Source organism: Eleutherodactylus coqui, chromosome 4 (assembly GCF_035609145.1).
Source record: "Eleutherodactylus coqui strain aEleCoq1 chromosome 4, aEleCoq1.hap1, whole genome shotgun sequence".
Lineage (NCBI taxonomy): Eukaryota > Metazoa > Chordata > Amphibia > Anura > Eleutherodactylidae > Eleutherodactylus > Eleutherodactylus coqui.
Window position 1 is genome coordinate 191,823,797 of NC_089840.1, and position 13,427 is coordinate 191,837,223.

Sequence of the window (13,427 nt, forward strand, 5' to 3'; positions counted from 1 at the left end):
CTGTCAACCGACAGTGCCGACAGGCTAACACTCATCAAGATGAACAAAGCCTGGATTTCCCCAGACTTCTCTTCTCCACCAGCGGACAGCAGCGATACCTAAGCAATACGTAGGCTGCACCCGCGGATGGAAGCTACGTTCTCTCTCACCATCCAAAACGGGGACATTTCTGCTTCATCAATCTGTGTATAATATTCCTCCTCCTCCTCCTGCTCCTCCTCCTGAAACCTCACGTAATCACGCTGAACGGGCAATTTTTCTTAGAGCCACAAGGCTCACTCATATAATTTTTCTAAAAATTTTTTATACGTTTCAATGCTCTTAAAAGCGTTGGAACTTTAACTTGAACCAATTTTTCGTTCAACTGGGCTGCCTCCAGGCCTAGTTACCACTTAAGCCACATTAACCAAAGCGATTAATGGGTTTCACCTGCCATCTTGGTTGGGCATGGCCAATTTTTACTGAGGTACATTAGTACTGTTGGTACACCAATTTTTTTGGGCCCTCACCTACAGTGTAATCATAGCAATTTCTATGTTCTTCGCCTGCACTCATGGTACAGAAAAGTGTGTGCGGTTGGCCTACACTTTAGCTACATAAATGTAACTTGGGCCTTGGCTATACTGCAGCTACTGAAATGGAACTAAGACTGCGCTCCCACTATACTGCTGCTTCGGAATTGTTCCTGGGGCCTGTGTAGGCTGCTACTATTACTTAAATGGAACTTAGACTATGCTCCTCCTATACTGCTGCTTCGGAATTGTTACTGGGGCCTGTCTTGAGTGCTACTATTACTGAAATGGAACGAAGACTGCGCTCCCACTATACTGCTGCTTCGGAATTGTTACTGGGGCCTGTCTTGAGTGCTACTATTACTGAAATGGAACTAATACTGTGCTCCCCCTATAATGCTGCTAGTGATATGTTAGTGGGGCCTGTCCTAATGCTACGGCTGAAATGTTACGAATTCTGGGCTCTGCCTATACCGCTGCTAATGGTATGTCTCTGGGGTGTGGAAACAGAGGCTTCCCAAAGACATGATGGCGGCGAGGCCATTTCCCACCAACGCGGTTACTGTTAAGGTGCTTATAACCACGGACACGTGGAGAGGACACGTAGTGCCTCAAAAACATCCCCCTCCTCCTCCAACAATGAAAACATTCTTGGCAAATGCCTTTGCATTGGTTCGTCTGGTGGCAGTCCAAGAATTTCACCTTTACCGACACAACAAGAGAGCCCCCCCACCATCCCCCCGCCACGGCCCACTTAATCCTGGCCACATTCCGAAAACCAACAAAATACAACCGTGCTACTAGGTCCGCAGTCACCACCACATTACCACCAACGCGGTTACTGTTAAGGTACATATTACCAGTCTGACTGGGGCATACAGACACCTTGACAGAATGAATAGTGTGTGGCACATAGGTTCCCCATTGCTATGCCCACGTGTGCAGCTCCTGATGGAGGTGGCACAGGATTGGATTTCTCATTGCTTCTGTACAGCATTGTGGGCTATCGCCCCACCACTTTTAAAGAGGGTCGCTGCCTAGCCGTGCCAACCCTCTGCAGTGTGTGCCTGCAGTTCCTCCTTATGGCAGACGCACTTATAAATAGACATGAGGGTGGTGTGGCATGAGGGCAGCTGAAGGCTGCGCAGGGACAGTTTGGTGTGCGCTGTGGACACTGTGTCGTGCAGGGGGGAGGGGGGTTGGGCAGCATGTAACCCAGGAGAAGTGGCAGCGGAGTGTCATGCAGGCAGTGATTGTGCTTTGTTGTAGCTAGTGTGGTGCTTAGCTAAGGTATGCCATGCTAATGAGAAGTAAAAGTTGTTGGGGGGGGGGGGGGCCCGACTCTTGCCGGTATTGTGGCTTAATAGTGGGACCTGTGAACTTGAGATGCAGCCCAACATGTAGCCCCTCGCCTGCCCTATCCGTTTCTGTGTCGTTCCCATCACTTTCTTGAATTGCCCAGATTTTCACACATGAAAACCTTAGCGAGCATCGGCGAAATACAAAAATGCTCCGGTCGCCCATTGACTTCAATGGGGTTCGTTACTCGAAACGAACCCCCGAGCATCGCGATAAATTCGTTCCGAGTAACAAAACCCGAGCATTTTGGTGTTCGCTCATCTCTATTAATCAACACTGAGTGATTTTATTGTTAAGTATTGGCCTTGTGGATAATTGTCCCTATTGTGGCATTACATCACCCATATAAATACAGATTACATCACCCATATAAATACAGCGTCGTAGACCCTTAAAGGGGTTGTCCCGCGCCGAAACGGGTTTTTTTTTTTCAACCCCCCCCCCCCCGTTCGGCGCGAGACAACCCCGATGCAGGGACGTAAAAAAAAAACCGCTCAGCGCTTACCTTAATCCCCGCGCTCCGGTGACTTCTATACTTACCGGTGAAGATGGCCGCCGGGATCCTCTTCCTCCGTGGACCGCAGCTCTTCTGTGCGGTCCATTGCCGATTCCAGCCTCCTGATTGGCTGGAATCGGCACGTGACGGGGCGGAGCTACACGGAGGCGGCATTCTGCACGAGCGGCCCCATTGAAGACAGGAGAAGACCCGGACTGCGCAAGCGCGGCTAATTTGGCCATCGGAGGCCGAAAATTAGTCGGCACCATGGAGACGAGGACGCCAGCAACGGAGCAGGTAAGTATAAAACTTTTGATAACTTCTGTATGGCTCATAATTAATGCACAATGTACATTACAAAGTGCATTAATATGGCCATACAGAAGTGTATAGACCCACTTGCTGCCGCGGGACAACCCCTTTAAGGAAGTGGAGGAGGCGTTCTCAAGACCAGGAAGTGGCAGAGAAAGCTGCACACAACAGTGTCTGTCTTAAAGGAGATGTCTCGAGGCAGGAGTGGATTTTTTTTTTTTGGCCAGTCCCCCTAATTAAGCATACATTACTAAGCCCCCCTGTAAATGACTTTTCTAGCTGGTTTGTACTTACCGTTCCAGCGTTTCAGCAACTTATAAAAATTTTCCCAAGATGGCCGCCAGCTCTTTTCCCGTCGCTTGCTGTAGCCCGACGTGCGCGCTCCCAAGACGCTACCAGCTGTGTCTCCCTGACAACCAGACGCCTTGCAGCCGCCGACCGGACCCCTGGAGTGAACACGGCCGACCAGTCACCCACCGCCAGGCAGCAGGTAACCGGCGCAGCCCCCCCCCCCCCCGGCACGGCGGCAGCCCCCCCCCCGGCACAGCGACAGCCCCCCCCCGGCACAGCGACAGCCCCCCCATCGCAGCGACAGCCCCCCCATCGCAGCGACAGCCCTTCCCATCGCAGCGACAGCCCCCCCCCATCGCAGCGACAGCCCCCCCCATCGCAGCGACAGCCCCCCCATCGCAGCGGCAGCCCCCCCCCCCCCGGCACAGCCCGCCCCCGGCGCAGCGGCAGCCCCCCCGGCCCATCACTTACCAGGACGGCGGGACAGCTGGGCGGCTTCTCCGGACAGCTGGGCGGCTCTGCACCTTCCTCTAACAGAGTATGGTACAGAATGGCCGCTCCAGCGCGCTCCCGAGAAGTTACAGCTCGTCTGCGCATGCGCAGAAGAGCTGTAGCAGCGAGCACGCTGAAGCGGCTCGTGCTCAGACCAGAAGAAAGGACTGCGCAAGCGCGTCTAAAAAAGCAAGCCGCCGGCGATTTTAGACGGATCCATGGAGACGAGGACGCTAGCAACGGAGCAGGTAAGTGAATAACTTCTGTATGGCTCATATTTAATGCACGATGTATATTACAAAGTGCATTAATATGGCCATACAGAAGTGTATAACCCCACTTGCTGCCGCGAGACAACCCCTTTAATTGTCGTAAAACAGATGAATGCTTTTTGGGATCATTACAATGTACACTCATCCAGTATAATAACAATAATTCCCAAATCCCCACCTTTCAGTAATAATGGCATGACCCTATAGCAATGAGTATGCAGAGCAAAAAGATATAAAAAAGGGGAAGTGCAAACTTATTGGTTCTATTAGTTTGATTTATGTTGAACATGTAAGATTCCACATTGCATTATTATAGGGATAGTCACAAAGAAAATGAAAGAAAAAAGGGACAACAGAAATTCTAAATGTGAAGTTTTCAGTCAGTCATATTAACCCTTTAAGAACCAAGCATGGTAAATATATGGCACTTGGTCTTAGGCTTTAATCCCAGACGATAGTAGAAGTATGTTGCGGGATTAAAGCCTGTCCTCCTGCAATCAAGCAGGAGCAGCTTGGTCCTCTGCTGTCAAACACAGTGAGCACTATGTACTAAAAAGTGGAAGTATTTGTTCCGCTATGCGACCCCGTGATCACATGACCTCTGGGTGCCACCTCTTAAAGCAGAGCTGCAGGGTCCTAGCAGACCCAGATTAGCTTTGTTAGTGACTATTATCACTACAGGCGGATGTTTTTCCCTGTAATCAGGGCTCCTGTGGATGTGGTTCCTATGGATGCCCCAACTACAGTGGAAAAATATGAAATAAAAAAAAAATTCAAAGACAAAGTGAGTGACCTCCAGAGGTCATGGTGGTCATAGATGGTAAAAAAAATAATTACAAAAATAAGTTAAAAAAAAATTACAGGATAAAATAGAAATATATACAGAAAACAGAAAATGACCCACCACCAATGCAACCAAAACCATCGCTGTATGCGCCCTGTAATCCAAAAACATACATGTTATATATCAAAATGTCTGAAACAAAATGAGGAACTCATTCCCATACTTTATTTTAGCGTAAATATACTAATAAAAAAAACTATACATTTAAAAATTCTTTTTTTTTACTTTTTATCCCCAATAAAACAAAAAAAAAAAACAAGAAAAAGTTATTGAAAAAAGATATAAAAAAATAGCCCTATATGTCAGGGAATGAAATGCAGCAAAAATAATTTTGGTAGCTGAAGGAAAGAAATAGGGTAGTAAAACCACCACATGGGTAAAATCCCAAAAAAGTGTCTGATCCTTTAGGACCAAAACAGCCTGGCATTAAGGGGTTAAAAATGTAAGATTCCACATTATATTATATGGATGATCACATAGGAAATAAAAAAAATGGACAACAGAAATTCTAATACAGATTTAATACACATACTTGCCTAACTACAGTGGAAGGCAAGTGGCTTGCAGTACATACAACTGCTTGGGATCTTAAGGTGTTGGTGAAGGCCATAAATAATGTCTACATTACCTTTGTATCCAAATTGACTTGTTCCTTTCCTGCACACAGAATTCTACTCCGAATATCTTACAGCTTGGTAAAATATATCCAGTAGTGAAGTATTGGTACTATATATGCAGTTATAAACCATTTTAGGATAACCAAGGGAATCAGTGGAAATGGATCATAGGTCATAACCACAATGAATTCTATCCTGTGGGGACAAGCATATAGCCATCCAACAGTATATCAAGTGAGGAGCTGCAAGTGATGTGTTCAAAGTATAACATTGTTTCTTAGACATTCAAGAGCCAAGATATGAAAACAGTATAACAATATGTCCTCTATACCAAGTAGTAGTACAATGTAACAGATTAACAACTACAGTACATGATTGCTAAGACTTAAAAAAAAATAATTGCAGTTTCCATTATATCACCCTGTGCAACTTTACGACCAGAAGGGATTTTGTAATATCATTATGCAGAGTTTTATTAGTTTAGGCTTTTGCTGCACGATGTGTGACGCCTTGTACAGTATTTAATATACTCCTTATCAGTCAGATTCAGATTTTTTGTATCTTTGATTTTACTGACGACCTCAACTTTTGTGTCCCACCTGCTCTTATGATCAGGAACATTTCAATATAATATTGGAAGAATCCAATGTAGAATCTAAAAGAAATTAAACTTGCATTGGAATGACACGATTGATGCTAGAACCATCCATATGTTACTCTTCATCCAAGGAGTTTGCCTTCAGGAATATGAAATGAGCACTGAAAAGAAATCATGCACATGAATTCCTTCAGAAGGGTTGGTGATCCGGGGATTATCCTGATTGCCAGATTGGTGTCAGGAAGGAATTTTTTTCCACCTAAAATGAGGAAAATTATCTTCTACTTTATTGTTTTTTTTTCCCTTCTTCTGCATCAACACTGCAGGATATTTGGCTGGACTGGAGGGATATATGTCTTTTTTCAGCCTCACACATTATGTTACTATGAATAATTAGGTCTGCTCCAGGGTGTAACAGTTCTGCACATGGGTGATGTTTGATGTATACATTTATTCCACATTTAAGCATGTTTAAGGGCGGCTTCACACAAGTGTATTTGCAAAAACACTCAGTAGCACAATGTATTTGCACATACACGCAATGTACACGCAAAAATGCAGCTAAGCTCCCACCCATCGGCCAATGGTATCCAGGGGCTGCTGCATTGCGGCAGCCTTGCAAATCTGAGCGGGCGTTAAAACAGGAGTTGCAGCCGTGACTTGGTCATGGCTGCCTCTCGTTCATGTGATTTTGGGCCCCGCTGTAGCTGTGTCACGGCCGGCCGAAATTCGTCATGCTTGTGTGCACGATGTGAGCCAAAATTCTGTAATGATGTACAGTGCAATGTAAATGGGGTCTGTAACAGCAGTGTCTACATTTGGAGAGACAGATGCATACATGACTAATCTCTTCATAGTATGCACTTATATGACATCCCTACAGCCTTCAGCTAAGGGCTTGTTCACATCTGCAATAGAGATTTCTGTTTGAATTCCGTCTGTCTGTTCCAATTTTGGAATTCAACTCAAATTAAGCTTTTCACTTATTTCCCCGTTGATTTCAACAGGCTTTCCGAAAAAAATGAAAGCCTTCAATTCCATTTTTAAAGGGACAAATAATGCAGTGTGCAGTGCTATTTATTTCATTAGAAAAGGGAAGCATATCAGAACGGAATCAAAACCGAAAGCGTTCTATTTTTTTGAAAACCCCTTGAAATCAAAGGGCAAAAAACTGAAATGTTTAATTCCGCTTGAATTCCGTTTTCAACAAAAACAGAGCAGATAGACAAAATTCTAAAACAAATCCCTAACGCAGATATGAAAAACCCTAAGGCTGGATTCCCGGGACGCAGCATGTCTTTTTTTTTTTTTCCATTGCGGCCTCGCTCCTCTCTATGGGAGTGCCGGCCGCAATGGAAAAGCATACGGTGAAGCCGCTAAGTGCCGTGGGTTTTTCGCTGCGGCAAAACTGTGAGATTTCAGCGGTGAAACAGTCCCATGGGAACTCAGCATAATACAGGTAGAAGAGCATAAAACTACTGCTTCATCTGTCACTATGTTTTGTGTATTGTAATACTATTTTGGTGTTGGAATTTTACCCTCTTGTTGATGTAGTCGCGTCCTCCACAGCCGTCTAACTACATTGTTCTTCATTATACAGGGGGTCAATAGTGCCTTTGAAGTTTACCTTGTGGGAAACAACTCCAACCACTTTATAATCTCCCCAACCTCTGTCCAAGGAAAAGCTGACATCCGAATGAGAGTGGCCGTGCCTCTGGACTACGAGACAATACCCCGCTATGAATTTTCGGTAAGATTCATATAGGACCTTACAAAGGCTATCTTGATTTATGCAGCATTTATATACTTGCTATATTGTACAGCTTGGATTCATACCCCTGGGGCTTAAGACCCTTCTGAATTTCTTTCTAGGAAAGAATAAAGTTTTTAATGTGAATTCATAAAAGAGTACAATAATCATGTGCAACATTCTTAAAAGTACACAATAAATTCCACTGTAAGGACGGCTTCCCACGGACGTATTTGCGTGCATAAGAAGCAGAGAATAGAACCCATTGATTTCAGTAGGTTCATTCTGATCTTTGCTTTTGCACATTAAAAAGAGATGCAGCATGCTCTATTTTAGTGTGCATTTGCAGACCAACAGCCCCATAGGAGTCTATGGGGTGTGCAAATGCGCACCCGATACCCGCGTAAAGAACACATCTGGAACTAATTAGGCTACATTGCCTTCTAAATTATGGGACGGGTGTGTCCCATGCCTATATGAAATGTCCCTGTCAGTGCAAAAGAGTACAATGAATGCACAAAAATGCGCGCAAATACGTCATGCTAACTGGTGCGCTTTTGCGCATACTCCCATGTGCAGTCACCCTAAATAGAGGTTTTTTTTTATCTAGCAGGAAGATGTATAATGGTCGTTTTACATGGGTAGATAATCTGCCTGTGCTAACAGTGCCTAGCAAGCAATGGACATGTTGGTCAGCATTCATTTCTGCCATGTACATGGGCAATAACTAGGGCGATGCAAAAGTTCAGCATGAGGGCGCTCCCACAACTTTCCTCTGAATTGTTGGGTCTCTTAAGAAGCCCACTGATGCAATACAAGCAGGCGGGGGCATTGCTAGAATCATATAAGATTAGGTAGAGGCTAAAATGTGGGGGGCTCCAAAGCAAAATCAGTAGCATGGTCCCCCAACCATCCATGTATCATTTATAATACTGGTGTTTTCTTCCATGATTGAGGGGCCTTTAGGCCCCCTAAGGCTCCAGGGCCCTGGTAGCAACTGCTAGATCTGCACCCCCTATAGCTACAAAACTGGGAACAACCAATTGTTAACATCATTGTTTTTCCTCATACAGCTGACATTCAACGACTGCATGTTTTCCCGTTTATAGGGGAAGATATGCAGCCGGGCAGCTGGCACTTTTATGCTCACATGAACTGGTGTTTTCTCACTCATTAGCTGATCATTGGTCTCTTTACACAGCCCAATTGTTGGGCAAACAAGTATTCTGAGGAACACTCAGGCCCGATGTTTGGCTCATGTAAAAGGATAGTAAGTCGCTCCCTTATATTTCCCATAGCTTTTGAATCCATTTCTGATTTCGACTCTAAAGCTATATGAAGAAGTTACACAAACTACAGTTTTTTCATGATGTGAAACAACCTTCACACAGATTGCCTTTAACTGCAAAATAGTTTTTGATTTAAAGGGGTATTCCCAGCAGAGCATTTATAGCAGTACATGTTATAAATGTCTGATAGATGTGAGTTTCACCTCTGGAACCTGCATGCATATGGAGAGCAGATTACCCCTTCAAAGGAGTTGTCCAGTTGTAAATTATTGATGTTCTATCCTTAGGGAAGGTCAACGATAGTAGATCAGCAGGGGTCTGCTGACTGGGATCCCTACTGATCAGCTGTTTGCCAGACCAATGCATTCCTGCACTGAGCTAATTTCTGCAGGAAGCGCAGAGCTCCATTTCCACTACAGTGGTCAGGTTTGGTATTACATGCAAAGTTCATATTCTTTTCAATGGTAACTTTGCCTGTAATACTAAACTTGACCACCACAGTGGGAACAGAGCTCTCTGATTCCTGTAGAAATCAGCTCTGTGCATGAGCACACTGACCTTGAGAATAGCTGATGGGTGGGGGTCCTGGGCAGGAGACCACTACTGATCTACTGTTGATGACTGATTCTAAGGATCAATAGTTTACAACTGGACAATACCATTAATAATGAGGTATGTTAAGAGGAAAACACTGAATTATTCCTTAATTAGGAGAAGGGTTTTTCTCTTTACATACTATGTTCGCATTCCTCTAAGATGCTTGAAAGTTGCAGAACACACAAAGGGACTGTATAGAACAATGCAAAGTCTATATACTGTACTTTGCTGTAGACCTATACACATAGAATGCCCTATTAGCAGATAGATTAATTCACTGTGCAATTTGGTTAGCACTGGAGAAATATATAATCACATACTTAGGTCCCATTAAATATATTTTACTGTTTATCTGTTTATTAGCACTTTGCATTCATTAGGAAGAGATTAATATGACTGCCTTATGTTTAATGTTAACGAGCCTTTTGATGCCCATTTTAGGTATAGATCTAGCAAGGGAATCAAGAGTTAAGAAACCACTGACCACTGACCATTAAATTGTAGAAAGAATTGGGTCTCCAAAAGAGGAAACTAATGATTATAGGTTCTGGTCCTAACACATAATGATAGTAATGTCAATAGCAACTATAAAAAATTATTCCTATGCCTAGCTGTTCCTATGTGATAGTGCTTCAAACCAGTATAGTGCTGCTAAAAAGGACATGTTTGCTATCTGACAGAGAGGGCTGTAAAAGTTTTATAGAGCATAAATGCTCCTCTCGACCAACATCGCCATTACCTGCCGTCTGCTTGGGTTGTATTTTTTATAGCATCTTGCATTTCCTAGTCATAAATCCGCAGTGTTAGAATAAGTCTGTAGCAATTCCAGCTATTCCTTTTTGCTACTAAGGATATAAGATCTGGTTTAAACCACCAATAAGAGGAATCTGAAAAGAACTGCAAGCTGTCTGTTGCTAGCTAATTCATTCTTAGAAGACAGAATGAAACAAAAAATAGACTTGTGTGTGTATATATGGCTGCTTGAGAGGCATGCCTACATCACAAGGGGGCAAAAAGGACTATGTTCAGCATGGAAAGGCTTTTTATCTGGGTTTCAGCTGTCTTTGGAGGTAATTAACACCCAAATGGGAGAGGTCTTCAATTTCTTTCCAGTTTGTCCACTCTCAGGGAAGATAAACAGGCTAAGCAAAGGCCTGTAGGAGCTGTGTGGTGGTGGCTGCTCCAGCATCAAGGGGTATGTATTAGAGATGAGCAAGCATGCTCGGATAAGGCAGTTACTCGAGCAAGCATCGCTCTTCTCGAGTAACTGCATTCTCGTCCGAGCAGGCTCGGGGGGCGGCGGGGGGTAGTGGGGGGAAGAGAGAGAGATCGTTGCCCCCCCCCCCCCCCCCCGAGCCTGCTCAGATGAGAATGCAGTTACTCGAGAAGAGCGATGCTTGCTGGAGTAACTGACTTATCCGAGCGTGCTCGCTCATCTCTAGTAGGTGTCCAAGCTTTCAATTTTGAGGCACTAGGTTGTAGACATAGGTCTTAATTTAGCAAGGGATGCCATTGATGTAGTCAGTGGTCAGACACACCTAAGATTTTATTTTGGCTTGTGTAACAAAAAAGGTGACGGGGGACAAAAAAAATAAGGACAGAGTATTAAAAGAAAGCTTAATAAAGTTTTTAAACCCCCTTTTAAAAAAAAAAATTTTTGAATGCTGAACCAAAAGAAGCACATATTTGGCACCATCGCAATGATAATGTCAAATAGAGTAAATTAAGTTGTTGTTTTAAATGCCTGACAAACAAGAAATAACTGCAAAATTCAATGGTGAAAGTGCAGGGGTTTTTTTTTAGCTCCCCTCACCCCTCCACCCCCCCACCCCCCCCCCCCACTGCAAAAAGAAAATTATAAAAGTTAATAATTATATGTACTATACCCCAATATAGTACCAAGAAAAATATCAACATGTCCTTCAAAACACAACCTCATACAGCTCAGTGGATGGGAAATAAACAAACTATGGTTCTTGGAATGCAATTACATTGAAATGCCCTTCCTTTCCTGGAAAACATTTTTTAATCATTTAAAAGTTCTTTATTTTAAAAGCCTAAACTTGCTTGGTATTGCCGTGTTCATATCAGCCCATAGAATAAAGTTGTTAATTTTATCACTGCGAACAACAAAAAGTAAAACAAAAAATTTGAAATTGATGTTTTAGTGTATTTTTCACAACTGCAACTCATCATGCAAAAAAAACCCTTATACGACTATCTCTTTGGAAGGATAAAGAGTTATGGCTGCAACAATGATTAAACTAAAAAAAATATAGCATGGTCCCTAACATCAAAAACGTTCAGTATTAAAGATTGAATGTTCTGATGGTCAGTAAAAGACTGATGTTTTGGGGTAGCAAAATCTAGAGTATTGAGGCTGCACAAGAGAAATCTGAAAGAGAAAGATGTTAATGTGAGAAGCATACAAGTTGCAGAGAGAAGGAGGTCTTGTGAAGACCAGTTATTACGGGTCAGGAGGTATTGGGAGATTAGGGCAGAGATGCATAGACTGTCCTGATATTTGTAGACTGCCTTGTATTTAGCTGTTACTATCTTAAAATAAGTTTGCTGGGCAGTGGGTGAACAGTAAATAGATTGGCTGAGTGCAGAGGCAGCAGAGGAATGAGCGAAGAGGTAGATTAACTGAGTAGTGGAGCTAAAGAAGTTTTTCAGATACAAATATTATTGATGACAGCATGCACCTACGTAGCGGAATAGCTGCTTTCCCGAGCGCGGACCCAGCCAATCAACTATTGATTATGACCTATCCCGCGGATTGAGAATCAATAGTATTTGTGCCTGGAAAATCCCTTTAAATGCGTGCTCGAGTGTTAGATGGGAGGCTGCAGAGAATTTTGCAGTAGTGAAAGACAGGGATGAATCAAAGGTTATCCTGAAGCAGAAAATTTGTGAGACTGGGGAAAGTATAGAACCATTAACTCTGAATGATAATTCCGATAAGGGCATTGAGTGAAATGAGGGAAAGATGATGAATTTGATTGTTTCTATGTTGAACGTTTGGAAGTGGGAAGAGAGATAATATTTGTACCAGAGTTGAACATAAGTCTGTACAAGTAATAATTAGAGCCTTGGGAGTTAGTGAACTTTTCTAGGCCAAATGTATCGATGAAGGTAGCAAGTAGCGAATTGGTTACAGGGCCTATTGGGCAGTAGATGGTGGCCACTTGGAGGGAGAGTAAATTCAGGCAGAAAGTACTTCACTTCTACTCTACCTAACACTCCCTACTAGAGATGAGCGAACGCGTTCGTCCGAGCTTGATATTCGTGCGAATATTAGGGTGTTCGGGATGTTCGTTATTCGTAACGAACACCATGCGGTGTTCTGGTTACTTTCACTTCCTTCCCTGAGACGTTAGCGCGCTTTTCTGGCCAATTGAAAGACAGGGAAGGCATTACAACTTCCCCCTGCAACGTTTAAGCCCTATACCACCCCCCTGCTGTGAGTGGCTGGCGAGATCAGGTGTTCGCCTAATATAAAAGTCGGCCCCTCCCGCGGCTCGCATCAGATGCGGTGTGAGTTAGATGAGGGACAGTGCTGTTTATACCGGAGCTGCTGTAGGGAAAGAATTGGTAGTTAGTGTAGGCTTCAAGACCCCCCAAAGGTCCTTATTAGGGCCACTGATAGCTGTGTGTTGGCTGCTGTTAGCAGTGGGATTTTTTTTTTTCTCAAAATCGCCTCTGCAGACCGTTGCACCTGGCATTAGGGACAGAAGTGCTGCATAGGCAGGGAGAGTGTTAGGAGTGAGTGTAGCCTTCAAGAACCTCAACGGTCCTTTCTAGGGCCATATTTATCCGTGTGCAGTACTGTCCAGGCTGCTGTTAGCTGTGCTGCATTTTTTTTGGGCTTCTCAAAATCGCCTCTGCAGAGCATTCCACCCTCCATTGATACTGCAGGGAAAGAATTGTATAGGCAGGGCCACAACACAGTTATTATTCATAGAATATACGCAGTGCTGCCTTTTGGTGGGAAAAAA

General features: G+C 43.9%; 1 protein-coding gene across 1 annotated transcript in view; it reads left to right on the plus strand.

Annotated features, from left to right (window-relative positions):
• The window catches only part of CDH23 (cadherin related 23), a 996,630-nt gene that overhangs the window by 448,555 nt on the left and 534,648 nt on the right, over positions 1-13,427 (plus strand). Inside the window, exon 11 of the mRNA XM_066601617.1 lies at positions 7,394-7,543. Within this exon, the coding sequence (XP_066457714.1) occupies positions 7,394-7,543 (150 nt within the window). The remainder of the gene's footprint in view (positions 1-7,393; positions 7,544-13,427) is intronic.